Source organism: Anopheles merus, chromosome 2R (assembly GCF_017562075.2).
Source record: "Anopheles merus strain MAF chromosome 2R, AmerM5.1, whole genome shotgun sequence".
NCBI classification, from domain to species: Eukaryota; Metazoa; Arthropoda; class Insecta; order Diptera; family Culicidae; genus Anopheles; species Anopheles merus.
Window position 1 is genome coordinate 22,613,089 of NC_054082.1, and position 27,077 is coordinate 22,640,165.

A 27,077-nucleotide genomic window follows, 5' to 3' on the forward strand; every position below is an offset into this window, starting at 1 on the left:
ATTTATCTATTACTTATGCATTACTGTAACGCTATTGTGGCCTTCGCTTAGAAGTAATAGTAGTAGTAATAGTAGTAGTAGTATTTCTTTTCATTTTCTCATTTGCGCTAACTTTTAGTAATCCTTTCCCCGTTTCCCGGGAGGGAAAGGAATATTTGTTTCGCTGGTCTTCTAGATGTTAGGAAAGCTTTCCACCCCCCCCCCCTCACCCCCTGCTTAAAAAGAAAACATATTTTTCGGAAGCCAGTTTTATATGCTTTTTTCCTCCCCCTCGCAGTCAGTAGTAGTAGTAGTATTTATCGCTAGGACATTCGCGCATTCTATATTGACCTCGTGCTTTACTCGATCTCGATTTCAATGGGGGAGAGGGGGGGGGGGGGGTATACGCTTTTAATCAATTAGCACCAGTAGTGTTGTCCCAGGGTAAGGTGTAGTGAACACTTAAACAAAAAAGTAAAGCTTAGCAGAACAAACGAATCTTTACTTTTTTCCAATTGGAAAGCACGAGTGACTGGCTGCTGTTCGTTTCAAACGCTTGCGATCGTGTTTGCGATGTTTATTTGCAACATCTCTATCTCTGTATTACTGCCGAAGAAATGGGGATGATGGTAAAGGTTGCTTTATCTTGCAGTCTGCTTCACCCAGCTCCCGTTTTGAGCTCTATATAGCCATCTAAATGTTGCACTTGTTTTTGTTTTGTTTTTTTCTTCTAGTTACTTTATTTCCATTTTGTCAATGTCTCGTTTACCTAAGGCAGTGATATTTGCTCCTATCCGCGTACTCTATGTTTTTAACTACTATGGTTTTAGTTGCTTCATAGCAGCGCTGTCGCTGATAGTAGCGACTGTGTTACTGTTACTGGTGCGCGGCTACTGCAACTTTGCAAAGTAAAGTTTAGCGACAAACGCACACATCACACACACACACACATCATGAAAATGACGCGCGCGTGTTTACGTGAGTGTGTATATGGTTAGGCTCTAATGAATTATGAACAATTTCCCTTTTTCAGCGTGTAATGATCTCTTCTTTCTCGCGCACTAAAGTTGCTTACAGTTAACCCTATCATCCTTCCAAAACGAACGCTTTTCATACACACACCACACTGCTAAGGAACACACACTGTCACACAGTAGACAACATTGCGGGGCGCGAAGGGATGGGTACACCGTTGTTCGTTTCGCTCAACCGTTTTGGAGGAAGCGGGAAGAGCAGCACGTGTTACTAAATTGGTGTAGGGATATAGCACCCCCCCCCCCCCCCCCCCCCCCCAGAAATCCTTTTGTCCCCTTATCTGGGCATTTCGTCAGGAATCTCTCTCTTTCTCTCTCTCTCTCTCTCTATCGTGCAATAACCTCTTCTAATCGTGTTAGCGAAGAGAGTTGGTGCAAGGATGCGTATTTAATAGCGTCCTTGCGCATATATCTCTTCCACCAAGAGCACACAGCATTTGCGCGCCAATTTGCTGTTGCTGCTGCCTGTAGGCCAGCTCGATACAGCTGCATACATTCACATACACGTACACACACACACATTTTCTAACCACTATTATTAACTTCATGCTATCACAGCCCGTTGCTTTCTAATCTTGCGTCATTGAGCGCGCACTTTGTGTCACTTGCTGCGCGCGCACCAGCTTATCGTCTATAAAAGCAGCTTCTATATTAACATGCTTCTCTTTCTCTCTCTTTTCCGTGCAGCATTACTTGGGAGCTGTGTCCTTTCATAATAATACCTCCGCTTGTACACCACACACCACCGTACAAGGTTCACTACGGTGGTCACGGATAAACACGGGGAAACAAAACAGGCGTATTTGAAAGTGATAGGAAACAAGGTTCACAAATTATTTGGGGGGAGCGTTGCTGCGTGTGTGTGTGTGTGTGTGAAGAGTCGCGCAAAGGTAATAATAATAATAATAAGTAATAATGCTAATCGAACGCGCTCCCCGTGCGCGTGTATGCTAGTAGTAGGAAGAGAACAAAGGATTCTCGCTGGCAAACGCTGGCGAGAAGCAGCAGCGAGGCCTCTTTTTTGTTGTTGATTTTGCGAATTAAAGTAGCTAAGTTCAAAACTTACTTATCCTCTCTAAATGGGTGCTCAAACTTCGGTTAAATTATGCTTTCTCTCCCTATCTCTCTCTCTCTCTCTTACTCTCTGTTATACGACACTAAAATAGCGCAAATCGTGTTAATTTCTTCTTCGTTCGCTCAAGGAATCGCGCGCAAGTACGGTCAAAACCGCTTCCATTCTTCGTGCCGTGATGGTTGGCTGGGGTTTGCTGGTGAACATTGTACTATGAGCTGTTTGTTGGTGAACTTTTCGTGCTACCACTCTTTTACTTTTGGCTCCGTCGTCCACTGATACACGGGAGATGTGAAGCTGTGTTGAACATGATGAGAAAGGCAACTAAAAGTGCAATCCTATTTCACTAGAGCACCACCCCACACTACCTTTACTGCTCCTGCTAGAGAGTTAATATCCAGGTGGGTGTCTGTCTGTCTGTCTGTCTGTCTGTGTGTGTAAAGTTGTGTCTCTCTGTATTGAGATCTATTATAATCTATTGTTTCCTGTTCGATTGCTATTAAACTGAGATCATTTTCACGGCGTTGGTTATGGCAATAGTTGGCACGGCGGTGTGTGGTGGTAAGTATCATCTATTTCGCACCCCTCAATCACCCCCAGTTTTTGCTTCTCTTTGCTGGCGTTCGCGTTGAACTAGAGAGCGGTTGAGGCATTGAGGAGAGAGGTTAAGGAATTTTGTTCATTGTTTTGCTGTCTTGACTGTTGTAACATAAAGTTAATAACTGTTGTGATGGGTGAGGGGATGTTGCAGGTGTAGGGAACATATAAGAAAAACAAATCTTCTGTACCGGACGGGTGCTAGAGGTCGCACAGCCCGATCCCCGATCTGGTCGGTCCGTCGATGTAGCGCACATATCATGAGCGTTACACATCGCGGTTTGGAAGCTCTTTCCGTCCACTGAGCGGCACTTGTCCCCCCCCCTCCCCTCCCTTCATCCTTCCGAGGATCTTGACCGGGCGCACATGTGGCCTTTTCTTTCCCGTTCCTTCGTGCACTCGACTGTTCGGTCCGACCGTTGGTGGTGTGGTTCAACCGTCACCGACAGGAATAGGGCAGACGGGACACACACACACACACACAGAAAAGTCACACCTCCGGGCTATTGGATTACGCAGTAATCGAACATAAACAGGCTTGGTTTCTTACGCTTTTGCTGGCGGATTGTTACGAACGTTACGCTGACTCCCTTGCTGCTGCTGCTGCTGCTGCTACTATTCAAACGAAAAAGATGTTTGCTCGTTGCCTTCTTCACTCTATTCACGATTTGCCTTCATCACGCTTCTTCTCTTCCCCCTTTTATCCTCGTCGCGCGCTCTGCATCATTTCCTCACGCCCCCGTGCGATTCCAGTGATTGAGCCCGGCACACCGGGCATATACCCACGATGCGGGCGTTTTGACCGGGTATTTCCATCATAACCCACTGTGCACACAGGGGAGGGGAGAGAGGGTCTCCAAAGAAGGAGCAGTGTCCGTGTCTGGTGTCCAGGTCCCACACTCACCCACTCCCGCCATTGTTTCGCGCTACTGTGCGCCCGAACTCACCGGGCGCCTTTCACGGACCGCTTGCTCTCACTGCATCGGGTGAAAGTTGTGCGAATGGTTCATGTAGCTGGGCGTGTTCATGGTGGAAGCCATATCCTGGTAGCTGAACTGCAATGGAGCAAGAAACAGTGCAAATTAATAACGAGCTTTCCCCCATACAAACCATTCCCCCCACTTACTTCGGAAAAGTGTGGTTCCTCCTGGATCGCACCGAGCGGACCGTTCGAGTCGGACGGTGTCAGCTCCACACTCTCGCCGGTGAACTCCCGGTCGAAGTAGCGCGTGTCCGTGTCGCTCGTGACCTGCGGCTTGAACGGTGGCGTGATGCGCTTCTGCACCAGATCCGTCCAGTTGATGCTGGCAAAGAACGGGTGGGCCATAATTTCCTTCGCATCGTCCGGTCCGCCCCCGAGCCGCTGCTTCGGATTTTTCACCAGCAGCCCGCTCAGCAGGCTGCGCGCGTTCGGGCTGATGTTGCGCGGGAACTTCACCTCCTCCATCAGGATCAGCGTGAACAGGATGTCGTGGTCGCGGTTGTAGAACGGCAGCCGGCCGCAAATCATCTCGTACATGACGACGCCCGTGCCCCACCAGTCGACCGCGTGGCCGTAATCGTTGTCCTCCAGCACCTCCGGCGCCAGGTACTCGGGCGTACCGCAGAACGTTTTCGTCGTCCGGCCGTACGTGATGTCCTCCTTGCACAGGCCAAAGTCGGCGATCTTGATGTGGCCGTCCTTGTCGAGCAGCAGGTTTTCCAGCTTCAGGTCCCGATAGATGATGCCGTGCGAGTGTAGGTAGCTGGAAGGCGGAGAGGCAGCATGCGGGAGAAATTGTAAACAATCATATCACAATAGTAGCGCAACAATGTACGTGGGGAACCATCTCTTTGCAGGAAGGATGGGAGAAAGCATACGAGACAACGGAAACTCGTGTCTAAAAAACCGGGGCCTTTTGGAATGTGCCAATTGACGTCAATAGTGCTTTGGCATCGCTCTCTGTCTCTCTCTTTCGCACGAGAAGGACGCCACCAGTCCCCTCACGCTTCTTTGTCCCATCGCCACAGACCACACGCACACACACATTGTCGTCAGACGTCGCCACACAAACAAAACTATTGCGCGGCACTAAACCCATGCGTCGGCGTCTTCTTTTCATGAATGAATCTCGTGTGTACTCTCTTGTGGCGCGCGCACATTACATGCAGACAGAATTGTACACACATACACACGCACACGCACACCGCCCACTGACGTAGTTTCAGCGGAAACGACGGTCCATGGTAAGGCATGGAAAGTGCCGCACGCGCAGGAACAATAAAGCGACACGCCGGGACGCGTTAAATCAACATACCGCAACCCCATCACCCCTATTCTCCTCGTTGTTTTGCGCGCGAAGATCGCATCGGGTCGGTCGGCGGTTCGGTTGATCGTGCGGACGGAAATAGTTGAGCCATTGAATCATCCTTCTCCTCCTCATCCTCCTCTTGCGCGCGGGTGTCTCTGCGGGTGCGGATTAACGAACGCGCTCGTATGGAAGAATGGTGACCACCACTCCCACCCACCAGAGAGGAGGACAACCCGGCGGTGGTTCACTTTCGCAAGTAAATTCATCGGTTTGTGGTATTAACCTTGATAATGTCAATTGTGTGACCGTTCGGTAACCAATGTTTGCACAGTTCGGGACAAATCAAACACAATCGTTTAAGGCTGGTTTTTGGCACCGGAACAAACAAAAAATCATCAACCATTTACAGCGTTTTCCAGGAGTTCTCATAGCTGTGAGACACTTTGTTGGATTCTTCTCATTTGAAATGTACTTAATGTTATGGGAATTGGACTCTATAGCACCCTGGTTGGACAAATCCAATAGGAATTTTCAAGGAGCCTGTCAAATAGGATGCCATAGAGTCAAATTTCCATCATATGAAGTTCCCTTCCGTTAAGAAAGAGTCAATCAAGTGTCCCACAACTATGAGAACCCCTGGAAAACGCTGTAAGTTTAAGCCTCGTTTTCTAAGCTCAATTCAATTTCATAAACATTACGAACGAATCAAAAAGAAAAACAATAAAAATTTTATGACGCACGAACCGCTGTCAACATTGCAGCCCGTGCAGCAAAACAATACAAACGCATGACTCAGGGGCGCGGGCATCACCCAAGACGATAGTAGTTTGGAGTGGTGGTGGTGGTGGCTGTGTGGCCCCGTTTTGGCTGACTCATTTGTTTTGATGCAAAACATTCCACCCGCACAACCCTTCAACAACTCTCTCACTCTCCTGTTCTCGCTCTCTCTCTCTCTCTCCCCAAACAAACAGAGAAAAGGAGAGACTTAACAGAAAAAACCAAACTGCGTGCAAGAGTGCATGCGACTAACGAAAAGTAGCTGTCTCTCCCCGTTTGACAGATGGTCATCATATTTCAAAGCGAACTATTTACTTTGCCCTTGAAACTTTGCGCTCTCAACGATAGCAGCAGACAATAAATTTCCGCCAACCATACGCAGGCAACCACAAAACGCAAGTACGATTACGCCTCGGCAACATTGTCGATGATGATGAGTATGCGCACCAACCAGCGCATCAGTGCGGCAAAGAGGGGGAGGAAAAGGCAGATCCTACACACTACGTGCAGGTCGCTTCTTAAACGGCTTACGCAGCAGCCCGAACTTTAAACCAACTTTGACACAACACCAGCGGCGTGTGTACGCAATTAAAACCCGAACGTACCACCCCCTCCCGCCACCATTCGCTTAAAACTGCTCTCGAGATCACGTTGCTTTGCTACGCGGGCGTAGACACAACAATCAAATTGTGTTGTGTCCATACATTGTAGTGCTATTGCTCTCCCGCCCGGCGGTTTGCGGCGCCTAGGGTAATATTAACTCCATCGCTTCTGTTTTTGTTTCTGTTCCGTACGGCGCACGGGCGGTGTTGTTGCCAATGTTCGTCAAACTTATCCCGGGTTTCCCCGTCTTCCCTGCTTTTATCGCGGGAAAATCCCCCCCCACCAAACGATAGTGGTTTGGTGGTTTCGGTGCGCAAGGGGAATACGGGGACAGGGTATGTGCAAGCAAGAGCAGCCCTTTTTGTTGTTGTTTAGCGCTTGGGTAGGCACCCCCCAACGATTGTGCAAGCACGTTTGCAATAAGCAGGAGAGAAAAAACACGTGCACCGTTAGAAAGGTACAAACACAAACAGCAAGCTACCCCACGACATTCCGCTCCATAACCCCCCTGCTGTGGGTTAGGAGGGGGGGGGGGTTTGCTGATAAAACAGAAGAAAAAAAAACGTGCCACCGATACAACAACACCGCGCCCCGCACGACTTGGTGACGGGAAGTTGGGCAATGGGCTGTTGTGTTGTGTTCTCCCCGTCATTCGCCTTATCCGCGAATGAAAGATTGCAAAAATATGCAGTCGCGACACTTATCGTATCCGTCATCGATGTTGATCAAGTTTGTTCGTTCGTTTGTTCGTTGTTTTTTTTCTGCAACTCACCACCACATATAGGGGGGGCCGCCTTTATCAGCGCATTTTTTTCTACCAGCTTTGAGTTTGTTGTTCTTGGAATTCCTTCCAGTGCGGGGCGATTGCATAACGGCATGCCGGCGGTATCGGAAAACAACAACAACAACAACGACAGCAAGGCGTCATCTGACACAGCGCAATCACACAGCACTTGTGGACATTGTTGTTTGCGACATTATGCTTGTCCGTGGACTGTTGGATACGGCTTACTATACTATTCCATATTCAGCGTTTTCCAGGAGTTCTCATGGCAGTGGGACACTTTTTTAGGTGTAATGAACGTAATGTAATGGGAATTGGACTCTATAGCACCCTTGTTGCACAAATCCAATAGGAATTTCCAAAAAGAGTTCAATTTCCAACATATTAAGTTAATTTTCCATAAGAAAGAGTCAAGAAAGTGTCCCACAGCTATGAGAACCCCTAGAAAACCCCGTCATTTAGAAACTGTAACATGATCCTCTTAGAGCGTCATTTTCTGCCTGTACATTAAAAGCGCGTCCTTACACCTCCCATTAGCGCGCGCTGTAGGCTTACCCGAGCGCTGAAATAATTTCCGCCGCGTAGAAGCGCGTCCGATCCTCGGGGAATATGCGTTCGCGGCTCAGGTGGAAGAACAGCTCGCCCCCGTTGACGTACTGCATCACGAAGCACAGCCGATCGACCGTTTGGAACGAGTACTTTAGCGACTGCGAAGAATGGAGAAGAGACAAGCGAACAAAACCCATCCCGTTAGTGGCTTTTCGTGGAAGGAAGATGATAGTGTGTGTTTATATGCGCAACACTTACTATCAAAAACGGATGATTGGTCGTCTTGAGCACGCGACTCTCGGCCATCGTGTGGGCCACCTCGTCCTTCTGTATGATGACGTCCTTTTTCAGTATCTTGATCGCGTACAGCTTCGAGGAGGTTTTCTCCCGGCACAGAATCACCTTGCCGAAGGTGCCTTTGCCGAGCACTTTCAGGAATTCAAAGTTTTCCAGCGTCTAAAATGCAAAAAAAAACAACAACAAACGATTCCATTAAAGCATGTCCGGCGGCCTGCTGAATGTTTCCTCTACTTACCACCTTCCGCTTGCCGCTCACTTTGTCCGTCGCGGTACCGTACACCGGCTTCTCGTTCACCAGCTCGTCCTCCGCGATCGAGCCCATCTCGCAGTCGTCGTCGGCCGCCTGGTTCGGCAGCGTCGCCTGGTACACCTCCTCCTCGTTCAGCTTGTTCGCGACGCTGCGGATCGCCTCCACCCAGTCCTTCCGGTCGTTCTCGTCCTCCACGTGGAACATGCGCTCGATCACGGTCGTCCACTGGAGCCCGCGGATGATGAACGTGAACGGCCGGGGCCGATCGATCGACATGATCTGGCAGTCGCGCACGGTGAACTTGTTCGACGGTTCGGTCGGCACCTGCGGATCCGGCCGTATCTTGTAGCCCTCGAGCGTGCCGTCACTCTTCAGGATGAAGTAGCGCGAGCGCCACGTCTTGATGTGTTCGCCCCGCTTGTACAGCCAGCCCTCCTTCACGATGGTGGAGCAGCCGGCGGCGCCGCCGCCACCGCCGCCGCTGGACGACGAGCCGGCGACCATCGCACTGTCCGCCGACGATATCGACATTGTGGACGACATGGTCATTGGCGAGGCCAGCGACATGCTGGAGATGAGCGACGAGGTGGACGATTTTATGGATGCGGCGGCGGGCGTGGAGATGGCAATGGCGGGCGCATTCTGAACAGTTTTGGAAGTCATGCTGGTTACGGGGCAGCGGGATGAGATTCAACACACCCTTTGTCCTTTCGGTACTTTTCTTTCTTAAATTAAGCCGCTGTCAGCCGATCCTGGCCGTTACTTTGGCGGGAAAGCGTTGAGATGTAATTTCGATTTCCTCTTGCCTTTCCGATCAGATTTTGTACACCTTTTGGCCGGCGTCTTCGCACGGTGCTATCTGCAAAAGGAGGAAGGAAAGAAAGACAATGAGACACTTGTTAGCACTACACATTCGCGACTCTTTCACGTGCTCCGGGCGTGAGCTCACTCTTCACAATAACGACGGTAACGATCCCAGTCAAGAGCAACGCTCGAATTGTGTGCGTTTCACTATCTCCGTTCGGATGCAAACTCCGTGCGTGTGAGATGGATTCAAATTTCAGTAAAAACAACAAACGCGCCCCATCAACACACCGTCCAAATGGACATGCTTATAAAGAAGCGCGCACACACACACACACCCCGACGGGGTTCGTCGCTACATTGTTGTCGTATCTTTCAATGCCTGTTCTTATCAAAACAAGTGCGGCCGTTGATAGACGACTGCAGCAGAAGGCGGCTCTCGCTCCCGCGTCAAACACACACACACACACACACACACACACACACACACACACACACACACACACACAGCCGCACATCCTATTTCATAACTGGCGCCAAAACCGACCGCCCAACCGCCCCCGCCGATGCTGCCGGTTACCGTTGCACTCAGACACTTGCTCCACATCCCTGGCCACATGGGCATTGGGGTGTGGTGCAGTGTTTGACAGAGAAAAAGCACAATGTCGTCGGTACATCAGGGGGTGTTGTGGGGCAGTCTCCGCTAAACCTTTACTACAGCCTGCAGGGTTTGTAAATACTGTGTAAAGGAATTATATTGCATCAGCTGGGCCGCAGTGAATGGTAGAAGAATGTGACCAATTTTTCTTCATTTTTCCCTCAAATACGGAAGTAGTTTTCAGCCACAAGTTTAAACTGTACAATATCTTAACTTATACACACACAGACGCACCCTCCCCTGGTCGCGAGCAAGACGCTTAATTTCGTACACATGACTCATTCGCTCTAATTCAGACTCCATTTTTGCCCAAAACCCCTAAAACGGTTTGGCAGTTAGAAACGCCAAGCGGGTCAAAATAAAACCACTGCGCAATAGCACAGAGCGGCGTCATTCAGCCCCTTTCCCGCCACCCTTTCCGACCCTTTGCATCCCCAGCCCCTACATTGCGCACTGGACTACTGGTGGTTCGTATACATTGTTGCTTCATCATCCCCCAATGAAGCACCCCCACCAAAGATCATGTAGTGGCGTAGAGCATACGCGTGTGTGAGTGTGTGTGCGTTAGGGGTAATCATGATGCTAGCAGTGGGAGAGGAAACAGAAGAGGAGGTGTATATGGGGAGGGGTGGCAGTTCAAAAACACCTGTTTTTCACTATCATTCTTTCTCCGCCGCCGCCTCTGCGCTACAATGTTGTTGCTTGCTGATCGGTACGCAGCGGTGCGATAGAAGTAGAGAGAGAGCGAGAGGGAGAGAGAGAGAGAGAGAGAGAGAGAGAGAGCGAGAGCGAGAGAGAGAGAAAGAGAAAGAGAAAGAGAAAGAGCCAGAAGTAAGGTTTAATTTATTTGCAATCAAAACTGTGATTTTGCAATAAATAAGAGGAGTGTAATAGAAAAAAAAACATTAAGGCAAAGAAATCAGTCACTAGGGTTTGTTTTAATTGATGAATCTTATATTACTGAAAACTTCCGAAAGGCGTAGCTTTTTCGTCAAATTGAAAATGGATCTAGGTTCTAGCAATAAACCGACAGATTAGTTCCTGCATTTCAGACAGTTATTGCACACTTTAACGGTTTGCTGTAACTTAGTCATGCACAACACAGCAACATCAAGAAATGACAGTATATGACCGAGACTGATTATAGACTTAGATCATAGACTTTCTTTCCAATCTAGCAACCAGGGGGTCGTCGAACGCAGTTTGAAACGATATTAAATCGTTGGACGCAAATGAACGCAAACAACAACCCCATATACTCCCCCTTCGCATCCATCCCCCCCCCTCCCCCCCCCTTGCACACCACGAGTACGCGTTGTTGGGACAAAAATAAATCTAAAAACAATAAAATTCAAATTAAACCTTGTAAACACAGACAGGGACCGACCTACGGAGAGACAGAGAGAGCCGGTGAGCAGCGGAGAAATTCTCGGAATCAACCCGAAAAACACAAACACGCGCCGTGCCGCGGTGGTGGTGGTTTCTCGTTCCCGCGGTTTGCGATTTTATCCGCCGCTCTTCCGGGAACCATAACATTCCAGACGGCGGCACAGACACACGAGAAGGAACCGAGCAAAAAAAAAAAACCCTCACCCTTTTCTGTCCCACGATGGTGGTGGTGGTGGGTGATGGTCCCATCGAAAAAAGTAGGTCATCGTTTCCTACGCACAAGACCCTTCCGTCCTCCGGCCACACCGCCACGCCGTGTGCTGACCCGCGTCTGTTGTTATGATGCAAGCAATCATAATGAAAACAAGGAAAACAAAAATACAACAGCCGCTTGATTGATTTTTACGGCGGCAGCAGCTGCTGCTTTTTGTTTTGGTGGGGAGCAGTGGTCTTGGACCAAATAACCTTTGCAGTAGCAGCAGCAGCACAAGACATTTTGTATTCAACGCAAACGTTTTTTATCTTGTTTTTCAAGAACCAATAACATCCGGGTTTGCCATACCCAGAGGCCCAGGTCAAAAGTCCAATAATGGTACGTAATGGTTTTACCATCAACTGCGCATTTTCCTTCGAAATGGACAGTGCGATCAGTTCCTGGGAAAGTGTAAACCCCTTTGCAAGGGAAACTCATGTGTGATAAGGTCTCACACCGCTTCCGGCTGGGACGGTCCGGCAATGGGACAGGGACAGTCACTCCATGCTGCACGGGGGGACGGTGGAGCGTGGAATGTAAACAAACCTTGTAACAACCCACATGCAAACAACTACCAGGCATGGCAGCATGGCGCATGATTGAATTAAGGCGCCCATTCCCAAGTCACATGGGGCCCTCGCTACACAGCCCAAACCACAGTAGGAGCGAGCGAGCGTGTGGGGGGTGGGAAAATTGAGTACCGCTGGAAACTGGGTCACCACCATCGCCACCCCAGCTCACACACACTTTTTGGCTGTGGCACTTTGTGTGTGTGTGTGTGACTGTCCCATATTTTGGGACACCACCACACACACGCACCTTATTTTCCCATCGACGATTCATGTTCTCCCGGGGGTGTTCTCCCGTTCTGGTACGGGTGGGGTACACAGCAGCCACATATCAACAATGAAATAGTGATTTTGAGGACAAATGAATGGAAAATACAAGTCAGAATCGTTTGGGGGGGGGGGGGGGGGGGGGGGGGAGGGGGGAGGCTTATCAGTAACTGCATTATGTAACTCTGTGACACAGTAGTAGTATGGGAGTCGTTTTTCTATCCCTTTAAAATATGCTTTCGGTGCAATTTCTCTGCTAATAACGCAATGTAACGCAATTGCACACGTAGTTCTTGATCCGGCAGTCTTTGGAAATATTTACTCAAACACTCGTTTCTCGCATGCACTCTTCGGTTAAGCTGCTCAAGCGGTCAAGCAGCAAACGCACGTTAGAAATCAATACGGTAACCACCCCAGTGGTCGACCAAGCCCGGATGCAACCCAAAAAGAGAGAGAGAGAGAGAGAGAGAGAGAGAGAGAGAGAGAGAGAGAGAGAGATGGATCCAGCATGCAACATGCAACTACACTGCATGACTGCACCAGGCATGCAGTGCGCTTCGCCCTTTGTCGAGAGAGATAAAGAGAGAGAGAGAGATAAAAAGAGGGATAAAAGAAGAGACAGAGAGAGCGAGATAAGGAGGGATAGAGATAGAGTGAAATAGATAAAAGAGAGAGAAGGAGAGAGGGATAAAAAAGAAAGCTAGAAAGAGAGATAAAGAGGGAGCGATAAGGATAGAGGGATAAAGAGAGAGGGATAAAGGGAGAGAGAGTACAAACAGTCACACACACAAACACACACACACACACGGCAAAAGATCGTCATCCGATTCTCACTCGCCATATATCTCCGTTTGCTGCAATCGGGGTGCAGCTATCCTGCTCTCCCCGGTACCAACCAACCGGAAACAACCCCGCGTGTGTGTGTGTAGTGTACGTTCATTCATTGCTCGGGGCAGAATCAGCCGCCGTGCACGTAAAATTTGCGTAACGAATTGACTCGGAGCACAAGATTCGAGCTGCTGTCTGCTTCCCTCGTCCGACCAACACACACACACACACACGGGGGCAAAGATGGGAGAAGGAAGTGCATACATCCGGCCGGCACTGCAAGGTACCCGCCGAGACAAAAAAAAAACCCCGTTCCGTTGCATCAATCACAAAAGCGTTGAGAAGCGAAGCGAAGGGAAAGCAAAATGGGGAAAACACTAACACAGCTAAAGACAAGACAAAATTAGCGCATAAAAAAGTCTATTCTGAACATTGTGCACCAGACCAGTGGAGGAAAAAGAGCAAAAAGAACAAAACGATAAAACATATAGAGGGGGGGGGGGGGATGGAGGGGTGTGGGAAACCCGTACTCTCGCGTGGCGCTGGTTGTTTCGTTAGGGTTGTGGAAAGCCACACCCAAAAGTGTCTGGGGCTGGGGGGGAGGTTCGTCGCTCAAAACCCTGACCTAACCGAACGCGGTTGGCATCGCGTGAGGCGCATCGGCAGCAAAGACCTTCCCCAACATTCCCGAGAAACACGCACACACACACACACACACACATTCACATGGACAACGAATGGTCCCTTCACCCCGTTCTTCTTTCTTCCACGATCAAACTCTCACTGCCACACGTTCACCAACGTCATCCCAGTAGCATGAGAGCGGCGAGTAAGAGTGCACACGGGTGTATGCCTGCCGGGAGCCACGCGTCTCTGCCTTTTGGATTTGGCCATTGCAAACACTTGCCATATAGATGTTTTCACCCTCCCAGCTTGGGATGCAACTCACCAACCTGCCCCGGCTACCGCTGTAACGCTCCCTTTTCCGTCAAACTCGTACAGCGGGAGAGGAATTATTGATCCCGTCAAAATCCCATTGCACAATCGCCGAGGTCACAACGAAAAGCTGCTACTGTAGGCAGTCGACAGCGGGTGTTGTGGGGGATAATGTGGAATTCTAGTCTCGTTTCTTCAAGATGCAGCTTCTTCAGCCATGCGCAGCATGCCGCAGCCAGCCAGCATGATGATGCTGGGAACGTGCTAGTCACAAGGGGACGCGCAGCAAGGCAAAGGATTTGAATATTTTACGACGTAGCAAGGTTTTAGAGACGGGGGGCTGTTCGTCCAAATGTACAACAAACCTCAATTATAAATGATCGTCAGAGGGATATGTATAAGGTTCATCAAAAAGGGAAATGGATTCCCGCTTCACGGCAAGGCAGAAGAATGCAGCTGCAACCAAGAACTACGAATAGGACAAGAACCATCGGCCGCGGAAAAATATCATGCCAAAGACTAATCATGACCTTCTCTTTCTTGCAGTCTCGAAAAAACTTGTTTATTTCGGATCAAAAAGACTTGTATTTTTTGGAAAAGCGATGCGTAAAGTTGTAAAAAATCCCGAGTCGACTCCATTCGGACTAGGATAATTTCGGAACCGACTCCGGAAGGTAGGTCCGCCCAGTGTTATCTGGAGTCGTGCGGAATCGCCCGGAGTCGTCCGGAGTCGTCCAGAGTCGTCCGGAGTCGTCCAGAGTCGTCCGAAGTCGGAATCGCCCGGAGTCGCTCCGGAATCGCTCCGGAGTCGTCCGAAGTCGATCGGAGTCGTCCAGAGTCGTCCAGAGTCGTCCAGAGTCGTCCAGAGTCGTCCAGAGTCGTCCAGAGTCGTCCAGAGTCGTCCAGAGTCGTCCGAAGTCATTCGGAGTCGGAATTGCCCAGAGTCGTTCGAAGTCGTCCGGAGTCGTCCGGAGTCGCCCGGAATCGTTTGAAGTCGTCCGGAATCGTTACAAGTCGTCCGGAGTAGTCCGGAGTCGGAATCGTCCGGAATCGTTCGGAATCGTTCGGAATCGTCCGGAGTCGTCCAAAGTCGTCCAGAGTCGTCCGGAGTCGTCCAGAGTCGTCCGGAGTCGTCCAGAGTCGTCTGGAGTCGCCCGGAGTCGTCCAGAGTCGTCCGGAGTCGTCTGGAGTCGTCCAGAGTCGTCTGGAGTCGTCCGGAGTCGTCCGAAGTCGAAATTGCCCGAAATTATTTTGCATTTAACAATTGGTGCGTTAAATGAGAACAATTTCCTCAACGTATTGCCAAGTTTCAGAAAACCGGGTATCTTCAAATTAGCGTCTCTCTGGCACTACATGTATGTGGCAATCCTTCAGCCTCATTGCTATCCCTCTCAAGGACGTCCTTGGATGTGGAACGAGGAGTGGAGGGTTTTAAAAATATCCTTCTACAATTAATTGGAAGCTGCCATTGCTTACTCCACACTACCACACTTACAAACACACACAGCGTGTTAGGGTGCCACACAATTGTAACCAATTAACGGCCAATTGATCAATTGATTAGTGATGATACTGGAGCGGTAAGGGAAGGAAGAAAAAGAAAAGGAAAGCTTCTTCACGGGATTCTTCATTGGTCGTTTCAAGCAGCAGCAGTAGTGGCTTATTACATTTAATTTCATTTCGATTGCCTCGATCCACCCGGGATTTTCCGTGTGGATTGTGCAGAGAGAAGAAGCGAAGAAGTGAAAATAACGGCTGATGGCTTACAATAGAAAAAAAACGGGCTAATTACTGAGTACTAATTGGTACCAATGCGTCAACTATAGGCGTTCTTCGCTTCGTTGCTTATTGCGACTTTATTGAGAACTTGTTTTTAACAAATATCTCTCCCAAACTTTATAATCCTTCGTTGGGATATTCTGTATTCGCTGACTTACACGGTACACCAACACAAACAGGTAAAACACTCCGTTACTGATAGCAATGAAATCCGCATTGATAACAGGAACCCACGCCCCCCTTCACGACTGTTTGCCCCAACCTCTTTACGGTACCGTAACTACGGCGGCACATCGCTGTGTGAATTAAGTTGATGCGCCATAAACCTGGCATTGGCGTCATTGACACACACACACACACACAGACACGCACAGCAGAGAGAGGGGGGGGGGCGACACACCACACGGTGGCGGTTATTCCATGGGCTAAAGTGCGCAGCAATCGGTAAACACAGCCAGTCAGCCAGCCAGAGCACGTGTGTGTCCGTCGTAAGAGCACTCGCGAGGGCAGTGCGCGCGAAGCAGTCGCGCAAGGGAAGGGGTGAAGGAAAAACGTGTCACGTTTTTATTGCACTGTCAACAAGTCCCGTTCACGGCGTCACACGCTGCATGCATGTCCCCGCTCCATCCCCCCCAATCTAACCGCGCTCGAAATGTCACAATCATCGCTGTTAGTAGAAATTTTGTAAACAACTCCGCAAACAAGCAGCCGGGAAAAATCGAAAAAAGTAGATTTATTTGATGTTCATTGAAGACTTTTCCAGTTACCAATACGTTGCTCATCGCCTAACCACTATCAAAACGGAGCAACAAAAAAAACAACACGCAGTAAACACGAAACCGGATGCGGAAGATCACTTCCGTTCGGCGAGCGTGTTCTTATCAGCGCTGTGTAAGAAGTTCAGCCGAAAATGTAACCCCCAACGATACGAAAAGAAGTAACAGTTCCCCCCCACCCTCTACCTCCCCCCCACCCTCTACCTCCCCCCCACCCTCTACCTCCCCCCCCCCCCCCCTTTGCGAAGAAGTTAGAGCGCCAAACGATGAGCGAACGTTGTTTACTACGACTGCAATACTGCTGTTTGTCGCACTCAAATACTCTGGACCGGACCGCATGTGGCCACGCGCCAACAGCTTTTCACCCTGCCACCTACCCCTCCCCTCTCCCTTCGAAGTGGGGGCCAACGGATGCATTCTATTCGGCACTGTCTCTCGACCCTACGAAAACAGCGACCGTGCATGTGGAGTGGAGCCCTTCCCCTTCACCTCCCCCCCCCCCACCACCCCACCTTACAACCATCACCATCTGCGTCATGGAGTTCACATTCGATCCGCAACCGCGTTCGCACCTTATCACACTTAGCCCTCCCCCCCCCCTCCCTCAGGCGCTTCCCTTTGCCCCCACACCAATCAGTCGCTGACGGCACAAACATCTCGCGAATCAAAACACGGTACCCGCCTGGTCTCCATGCCTCCCCCTTACCCCACAGCTACAGCATTGGGACAGGTGGTGTGGCGCCAGGTCACAGATTAATAGCGTAAGTGCGCGTGCGTGTATGTGTTGCGCGTGTTTATGCGCAACAGGGGAACGCAAAGTGCGCAACGAGGTGTGTGTGTGTGTGTGTGTGGCCCGGTAAACTCGCCCGTGTTGCCATTTGATACACCACTTCGCCTGGCGCAGGGGTGGCGCCACATTACATGGGCGGGTGTGGAGGAAGGGAAGGCAGGGGCTGTCTGGCCGGCGTGTCATAAACGGGGGCGATTAAAATGCACAAACAAACTTCACCCGAATCGATTTGCAGTGCGAGCGAACAATGTAAGATGCAGCTTGTTGTTTTGTGTGTGTGTGTGTGTGTGTGTGCGCGCGCGCGCGCGCGCGCGCGCGCGCGCGTGTGTGTGTGTGTGTGTGTGTGTGTGTGTGTGTGTGTGTGTGTGTGTGTGTGTGTGTGTGTGTGTGTGTGTGTGTGTGTGTGCTCTCTTTTCTTCATGACCCCTACCCCTCCCCTGTTGTTGCGATCGCTGGAACAATTGTGGCGTCACGATTGCGAGCAGCACTTGTTCTCGCGTAATCGATTCGAGCTACGTTCTGTTTGTATACTTCGGTAGACGATTCTTTGATCAACGGAAGCTGGAGTTCTGAGTAGTGGACGTTAATGAATCTTTAAAACTGGCCAAGAGGATATTCATCACTCTATACATTCAGCAACATTCATATACTTCTTGAAGCAATCATGATTGCTTAATCATTCGCAAAAGCTTGAAGAATGGATCAACTGCGAACTCAGGCGCAGGGGAGCACAGCGAACTCTATGGCTGGATCAAGTGAAGCGAAACCCGACGGAGATCGGGTGTCTGCATGGATGGGAGGCTGCAGCCAGGGACCGAGCTACCTGGAGAATGATTGTCATGTCCGAGCTCTATCATGAGCAGGCCAAACAAGTGAGAAAGGTAGTTGAACAAACAAGGAATTGCCAAAGATTTGTGAAATTCAAACTCAAATAACTTTGACGAGGAAAAACAAAAACGCACAGTGGGAAAGCCTGTTTCGCTGGGACAGTCAGCGTGTTCTCCTCTCTTTCATGGCCACTTAGCTAAGCTTCTACCGAAAACCAGCTCCACCAGAGGATCATCATCAAGAACAACAACAACAACAACAGGTAGCAACAGGAAAAGCTGTGTGTACAAAATAGTCATGCGGTTACAAGTTGTTTTTAAGAATTATTACGAAATTCTTGTTATTGTTTGGTCAAGTGTAGGCAGGGCAGCGCGTGCGTGCGTGAGCACGCGCGCTCTTGCCCGAATGCCCCCGCGTCCACCCTCGCCAACATCGTCCCCCTCACAACGAAGGTTCATTCAACCGGTGCAAAATAAATAGTGCCGGGGATGCGATAAATAAACTCCGCCCGTACTATACACACACACACACACACACACACACACACACACACACACACACACACACACACACACACACACACACACACACACACACACACACAGACGGTCACAAGAAGCGCAGGGGTTTTGTCGTCGGTTCGGCGTGTTGGTGGTGTTGGTTCTCGAGGCGCGATCTCGGGCACTATTTTTAGGCCACTCTTACCGCCGCCGCCAGCCCCTTTAACGCTCTGTGCATTTGGAAACATGGGGGAAACATGTAACGGCCATCCCGCATTGTGTTTCCCTCCCATCCCTGTTGCTTAACATCTACTACCGGATGCTGTGTCTGTTGGCTACTCCTCTTCACTGCTTCTTCAAGATTCTTGCAGCGGAAGCTCAGCGATGCAACATCTTCATCGGTGCAAAAGCTCGACTGTATATGACAACACACGTTGAACCATTACAAATGAAACCCTTTTCCGCAGTGTTTGCAGGTTCAGCTTCATTTCGCGTATCGAGCTACTCCCCCACCAAGAGCCCCCGCGCTTCTCGTCAACATCCTGACTGACTGGGAGCTGCGCTGGGTGTTGCGGTGGTCACACAACAGCGCACCGGAAGGCGTTGAGGAAGAAGAGGACCCTCGTCCTGCCCGCCACAGACAGACGCTGTGTGCTTGTGTGTGCAACTGCTGGTGCTGCTGCCGTCGAGGGGCCAAAATTAGAACCGTGTCCTATTGCGGCGCAACGCCAAACATTCGCAGACGATGTATTCATAGACGACGAGATGCCGGCGACATGGTGGCCGTGTCATGCTCCCCTTTTTTTTTTTGATCATGTTCCACTCACCCCACTCTCACCCCTCGCCGACTACGGCGGACATTCCAACAGATTTTTGTCACCTCCTTTCGCAACGGCGGCGGCGGCGGTTGGGGTTTGTTGTTTTCGCGATCGCGATACACCCGTCGAGAAGGTTTTGTACTTAGTATGCCGGCCCCCTGTTAACCCCAGCCAGCACACCCCACAGGGTGGAAGGGAAGGAAAGGAGGGTAGAAGGGAGAAGGGTTTTGTTTTTCACTTTGTACCCGAGGAGTCTGGCCTTTTGCGTGCAGTTTGTTTCTTTGGTGGCATCGGTTACCTTCCATATTTCACACAATCGTACACACGCAAATGCAAGCAACACGGATCGATCGAGCACTTTTTGTCTGAGAATGGTTGCGGCACACTTTCTCGACACTTTGTAGCTTAATTAGAAGGCACGCAGAAATGGTTTAGCATCGTTTAAGCTGACAAACGTATAAAAAGGACTGCTGACATGATATTGTGAAATTTTGGGACTAATTTCAGTAATCGTTAGATTTGAGTTTGAAGTGTTCAATCTTCCACAAAATCAAGAACCTAACATATGAATTCCAAGTGGATTTTTGCAAATTGGACTGGAAAACAATTGGAATGGTTTCATTAATCGTAATTATTTGCATGGCAGAAATCCTTTTAACCTTCGATTCAAAGTTACATTCCCTTATTTAGTGATCGTAGGGTGAAATATTAGTAAAAAAAAGCATTTAAAAAATCTAATAAAATTGTACATGTAATCCATTACTTCAGATTACACATTAAAGTATTCTCTTGGGCACGTTTGGGTTGTATTCATAATTCAATCGGAAAAATAATTTACTGAACCACCTCCTAAACGGAACGGTGTTTATGGTGTGCACGCAATCCCCCCGCCATTCCCGTACCCAGCTGCTGCGCCGGGACGCACAACATCAAATCTTGGGGATTATTTTAGATTGCGGCCTGCGAGCCGGAGGTTGTTGTTGCTGCTTTTACCCATCTTTGCCTTCCTGCACAAATTAAATTCTAGGAAAAGCAAACGGTTTCTCTGAAAATCTAGCATCGCTTGGGAGATGAGAGTTAGCAACCATCCGCTTCCTCCCAGTACCCAGAATCTTTCCTGATCCGGGTGTTCGGGATTACTAAAGCGAAAACGCACCTTTCAAAATAGGATTTATGAACGATTTCGTCCATCAACCGAACTGTAATTGTTATAGTTGCTGTCTCCCTGCAAAGCCCTCATCACCACGCTGTCACCCTGCCCACCAACGACACCGACCTAAACACACACACACACACGCACCAAACGGGGGGAATGAATCGTGCAAATGTGTATCACGCCTTACGATCATGATCGTGAACCAACCACAACACTTGGGCCGGTTGCCCTGTTTGTGTGTGTGTGTGTGTGCGTGTGTGTATATTGGGGGACATTTAGTGTTAATGTCTTGCTTAGAAGCGCATTTGTTTACGCAGAGTGTTAAAATAGTAGCGACAAAAAAAAACGAAAATCCGAACGAGGCCACGACGCCGTCGCGCAGAAACGGTTGACAACCGCCGCGGTGACCCCCAATAGGCAGACGACGGTGGCGCGACTACTGGCACGCGGGTCTGATCTTTGGTACGCGGGAAAGGGGTGAGAACGGGGGGAAAGGGATTCCTGCGCCCGGAAAGTCCCAGACAGTGACTGTGTGACCGTGCAAAACACGCACCAAAAGGGCTGTCTGTGTGCTTTCGTTAAGACCGGTTTTGGGTGTTTTCCTCCCATTTGACCGAACAGCCGTTGTAGTCTAACATAAGCAACAGTATCATATACAGGGTTTTCCAAGTCGCTTTCGAGTGTAAATTGTGTTATTACTCGCGTGCAAGAAGTTATTCCACATCACTGTGAGATTGTAGTATTTCCATCATAATAATGTTTAATCTCTTCAATATGATTTTCAACACTGCAACAGTCTATTGCTATCGTGTTTTCAGCGGGATTTTGAAGCCGCATTTCATCAAGATTTGTACAACATTTACAAAATTATTATTACATGCATTTTGATGCATTTTTTTATTGCGTCACCAGGCTCCAAAACCCGGTGAAAAAACGATGGCAATATACGGTTGAAAATCTTACTGAAGAAATTAAAAATAAAATGTTTGAAATTGAATAACAAACTGATGTGGATTGACATCGTGCACGCAGTAATTAAAAAAAAAAACATTTATTACTTACAAAAGTGACTTGGAAACCCCTGTAAGATACTAAAATGTCCGCTCGGACCATTCGTGCTTTGAATAGTGTAATAGAGAGCGGCGGTGGTGTGCAAATTTTGTCCCATTTTTTGTACAAGCTTTTTTCTGGTTTTTGCTCGTGTGAAGACACCGACAAGCCGATTCCACGAGGCCTCCCTGGTCAGCGGGAAAAACCCGAAACAGTAAGGATTTAGCATTGACGCGCACGCCGGAATGGGAGGAGGGGGCAAGACCAAGGCGAAGGCGATGGTGGATGAAGGCGCTGCTGCCCCAAATTCACGGAACATCATATTCACGCTCTTGACCTCGTTTGCGATACGACGATTTTGACAGCCAGACACAACCATTAACCCACCACCAACACCACCACCAACACCACCACCAACACCACCACCAACACCACCACCACCACCACCATCGAAGCAACCCATATCCCCGATCTGTCAACACGCGTGGAGCCGTGGTCGAGAGCCTGACAGAAGGAAGGGAATAACAAGAGTTGCGTGTCCTTTCACAATCGTTCGCTTGTACGGTGCGCACCGGTGTGTGCGTCAGTGTGTTGGGGTAAAGGAGGGGCGCGGTGGTGGCTGTCTGCTACGAGGATCCTGCGCAAAAGGATGTCGCCTTCCTTTACCCTCCCCTCCTTGGTCCTCACTATTAAGCACGCGCACGTAATAAAATGGGGAGGGGGAAAGCGACCGCGGCCCTTCGTTTTTTGACATTTCTCGTACTTTCCGATTGCGTCAGATTGTTACACACCAAATCGCGCTTCTTTGGCGGTGCGAGATTTTCGAGGCGTTTGTGTGTGTGTGTGTGTGTCTGTGGAGCAGTTTTGCTCGTTACGCACCGCACCGGCTGTTGTCTTCAGTCCCAAGGATGATTAGAGCATATACAGTGGAGAGACTTAGGCTCCAACCAACATCTCATCCAACCGGAGAAAAAAAAACCTCAAAATCCGTCCCCGCTTCCCGCACCGACCCTTCTGCCGTGTCCGACAGCAGCCGTCATCCCCTTCCCCCCCCCCTCCCCCATGGGCTGGCAAATAAAACCCCTTTCTCTATTTACCTTTCAGTCGCAGAAATATCGTCGAGTCACTTCCGCACTTTTCGGCTGCAAACACACAGACACACTACTACTCCCCGCCGTCCGGCAGTACACGCACACAAAACGTGTTGTGCTGTGTGGTCTCTCTGTGCAGTGTAGCTATACACCGGGCTGAGCTGGCTGGAACCGCTTGGAGCAGGAAAACACACACAAACACAGACGAAGCCAACGCAAAAAAAAAATACCGATATGCCTCTGCGCTCCGGATTGTTCCGGTACACTGTAGAAACGGATCACTGTTTTCGGTGCTGCTGCTGATGAAGTGTTGAAATTTTCACACAAATTTCACTGCTTATTACACACAAACGCACGATCCTTTAAGATTTTTTGTAATTCCTCTGCAAGTGCCTTGATATTGTGCATCAAACACACAGGCACAAACACACACACACACGCGCGCAACACCGAACCTGACAGTGTGGCACCGTCGCCACAAGGAAGGGCGTAATTCTTCTTTCCTTCTGTTTAACTCTGCTGGAATCACACACACTTACAATCACTTTTCGCTCCGTTTTTCGGTGAAGGAAATTTGTCTTGTTCACTTTTTCAGCTCCCAAAAAAACACTGCAAAAGAATAGGGGAAGAAGAAAACAGATTAATACCGCATGGGTACCCGCATCAGTGTGTAACGGGTGACCAGACAACCACTCCCCAAAAATCGGAGGTGGACGTCAATTGAAGAGAAGAAAACAATTCATCGCTGGAAATGGAAAACTAACAAAACACTGTTCCACCGCCGCAACGGCTACGCTAGGAACGAGGAACGCGGTCAACTATTCGCCAAAATCGGTTTGCCCATCTTGGATGCCTCTTGGACAGCAGAAAGCAGAAAGGAAAATTCATCAAACATCAAACAGGACACATTTCCTGTAAAATTCATGAATGAAATAACAACATTCTTGCGATGGTTCATCGTTATAATAACATTTAGAATTTGAATCGAAAACTGTCTGTAACGAACTATTGGCTACTAGTCAAATCGTGCTACATTACGGGGACCTCGTTCCTACACAGTCACCTTGCTGAGGGGACGGAGAAAAAAAAATTACAGAGTTTTCGAGTGAATTTAGCATATCAACAACATCTTTCATCGCTTGCGAGCGATGGTGTTCAACAGCTGTCAAATGTTGTAATTGCATCACAATAATTTTTCCGTTCTTCGCCGTTGATTTTCATCAACTTTCCGTTACGCCGGCATCACCAACGCAACCAGTCGGATTTGAACCAAATGTGCATGTTGAAAATACATGTGCCGCAGTCCACATCTATTGAAGGCATACAGTTTAAAGGCTCAGTACAATGTTTTTAATCAAAAATATGTTTAAATCTTATACTAGGCGTGCCTGTTGAAAATTTTGTGTTGATCGTTGATTAATCTTGATGTTTAAAGTGGTCCGCGAACCACAGGTTGGAGAGCACTGCTTTACGGCTTTTATTTTGTTGCTTTTTGCGTTCGCACGTTCGCTCCCACTATCACCACCAGTTCTCGCATTTATTTCGTCGTTCTTGATTTTTACAGTTTCTCCACTTCTTTCCAGACACGACCCCGGCGCAGCACCCTGCTCTTCCGCCATACACTTACACACACACATACACATACACATAGATATCTTCTTGCGCTAGACAGAGCGTGTGAATGGGGTCCGCGTCTCGCCTGGTGAACACGCACGCACACTGCCGCACAGACACACCGCGCCAGACACATTCCGCTACAAACACACACACAAGCGCACGCAAGAGGGCTACGATCCGGAGCAGGAACCTCTCGCCGTACGTGCGCTGCCTGTCTACCGACTGTCCATACCGATCTGCTACCACGCTTCTCACTACGCGTCCGTGGCGCATTGACCGCACACAAACACACCTAAATAGAACTTTAACACTTTTTTGTAAAGAACTGTAACCAACGCTACATGTAATCTAGATAAACATTTTCAATAAAAACAAACTGATTGCAAATAGGTTTAACGAGACTTCACAGGCATAAGGCAATTGGAGGCAACACAATGAAGAATGCTCGATTGTAAGATTAAATTTCATTCTAGGTTTAAAGAAGCGAATGAGGCCAATAAGCTCTATGTCGCTACATATAAAAGGCACAGCGGAAAACGCGTTTTTGGATGAAGCTGCTCCGTGTCTGAGGGACAGACGGTATCACGCACACAGACGCACAGGACTTGCCACACCACCGGGGTCACGGCGAATGTCGGTCTGTACGTCGCTACAACGTCGGATAAAACTATTTGGATGGCTCTATTTGGTCTGGATTAATCGGGGCAAAAGGAATGAAAAAACAAACGAGGAAAGCCCAGCAATGCCTACTCGATTTGGGCTTTTGTTGTTGTTGTTGTTGTTGCTGGCTGGTGTTGGTGGCCTTATGTTAAGGGTATTTTATAAGTATGTTTGCGTGCGTATCGATTTCTCGTTGCGTACACGTTCCACTTTGCACTTTGCGTATTTGGGGAAAAAGCAAAATTTGAAACACACTGAGCCCTGTTAATTGCGGGATACGTTTATTATTATTATTATTTTTTTTTTGTAGTTTAAACAAAAAAGAAAAACTGACCAAATTGTATCTCGTCTTTTTCAAAAGCACAAAACAATTCTCTTCCTCCGAATCGGCAAACATTGACGGTATCGCGCAGAGCACACACACACACAAACACGCACACAGAGCGACACAAAACCAGGTACGAGCAGGAAACACCGTTTCACCAGAAAAACCATCCCAAACCAACCGTCGGCCTGAATATTACGCTTCAGCCAACTAAACTGCGCACGAAGACACGGACCCATCGAAATTCCGAAACGTAGAATTTCACGCCCAAGGACACACACGCGGATCGGGCATATGGGCATGGCATCCGTATAGAAGCACGAACTACTAACCAAGAAGAAAAAAAAGCAGCAGCAGCAGCAGCAGCAGCACCTAAAATTGATGGGACACACCCGGGGATGGCATGGGATTTTATGAATGGCGATGGGCGATACATTACCTGGCAGGTCGATGTGCATTGAAAACGCAATGCTACTTGTCCGCTGCGGATGCTGCGGATGGTGCTTTCCTGTCGCGCTTAGCGAAACGGGTCGACAATGCGGGTACAAGGTGCATCGATGTCTGGCGTACTATGCCTACGATTCAGCGTATACGTTCAACTGTCCACAGAACGGCAGAACCTGTGTACAGGGGCGAAAAAGTCTCGTTTTCCCCTACACGCCTTTCGCTATGGTGGTGTGGTGGTGGTAGTGTGATGGTGGCTGTCAAACGACCCGCCAGCGGTGAACAGAAAGCGGTGCGGTGCGGTTGTGCTGGTATAAAATAAGTGCGCCTGCGTTATAGCAATTCAAAAGTGCAATAACAACGGTTGGGACTAGCAAATGTGTAGCGGAAGCACACAGCAAATGAAGTGCGCTAGGTTTGTGACGAAAATGGTTAAACATAGTTTTATTATTTCACTTTTTTTTATTTTATAATTTTCATTTAAAACAATTTCTCTTTACGAGCGATATCGCTTAGACGATCACATTTTTTAAACTTATAACGAACATACAAAGCTGAGCGGTGAGCGCAACCATCTCATGAATTCCTATGTAGCGGCGCTTAAAGTGTTAACACCCACTCCCAATCCAAAACTCACGAAGTCATACCAACATCGAAAAAGCTGGGGTGGGCCCTGAACACGTCAACTCCACGTTCTGATAACTCTTTTGAGGTCAGATAGCGGAGCTGAGAGTTTTGCTGCACTTATCGACAGGTGGAGTAACTGAGATAGTGTCTTTAATATAGTGTCTTTAATTTAATTTCACAATTTATTTCCTTGTTATTTGACAATTTTGGAGACTCTCTGCACCTCCCTAAGAAGCGTGTGTTTCACAAGTGTTAGGTGTATTGATAGGTGTGTTCTTGCATGCATTCTTGGTCTACTTGCTCATGAAGGCGAGAATTTCGATGCTACGAATTGATCAATGGATTACTGTTGCCACTTACGGAGGAGTTTTCTATGGTTGTGATGCATTTAGTCCCGACCTTTTCTTGACCTGGAGACAATTAGTTAACTTTTCATACAAATGGTATGAAGAAGAGCCTCCCGCATAACGAGATTTTTGCATAACGAGTGAGTCATTGGAACCAATTAAACTCGCTATGAGGAGTTCCACCGTATATTGAAATTTTGAATTGGTAATAAACACTTGCTATTTGGATCGCCAACCAAAAGGATCACGTGTGACCGCCTCGACTACTTTCTCCGTTCTTGTGAAATAGTGATGAAACCTGCACATAGGTATCAGTTCCGATCAATCTC

General features: G+C 48.7%; 1 protein-coding gene across 3 annotated transcripts; it reads right to left on the reverse strand.

Annotated features, from left to right (window-relative positions):
- Positions 1-118: 118 nt before the first annotated feature.
- LOC121600181 (RAC serine/threonine-protein kinase) lies at positions 119-25,953 on the reverse strand. Of its 3 annotated transcripts, none has more exons than XM_041928573.1 (7): positions 25,770-25,953; positions 22,735-23,337; positions 8,222-9,095; positions 7,945-8,142; positions 7,693-7,844; positions 3,809-4,427; positions 119-3,737 (listed from the first exon to the last, which is right to left on the reverse strand). In XM_041928573.1, exons 3-7 carry the CDS (start codon positions 8,897-8,899, stop codon positions 3,657-3,659), a joined length of 1,728 nt encoding a protein of 575 aa, XP_041784507.1. In that variant the 5' UTR covers positions 8,900-9,095; positions 22,735-23,337; positions 25,770-25,953; the 3' UTR covers positions 119-3,656. The 3 variants fall into 3 exon arrangements, with proteins under 3 accessions (XP_041784507.1, XP_041784515.1, XP_041784525.1); XM_041928581.1 differs by lacking the exon at positions 25,770-25,953 and adding an exon at positions 25,340-25,594; XM_041928591.1 differs by lacking the exons at positions 22,735-23,337; positions 25,770-25,953 and adding an exon at positions 9,186-9,338.
- Positions 25,954-27,077: the final 1,124 nt, after the last annotated feature.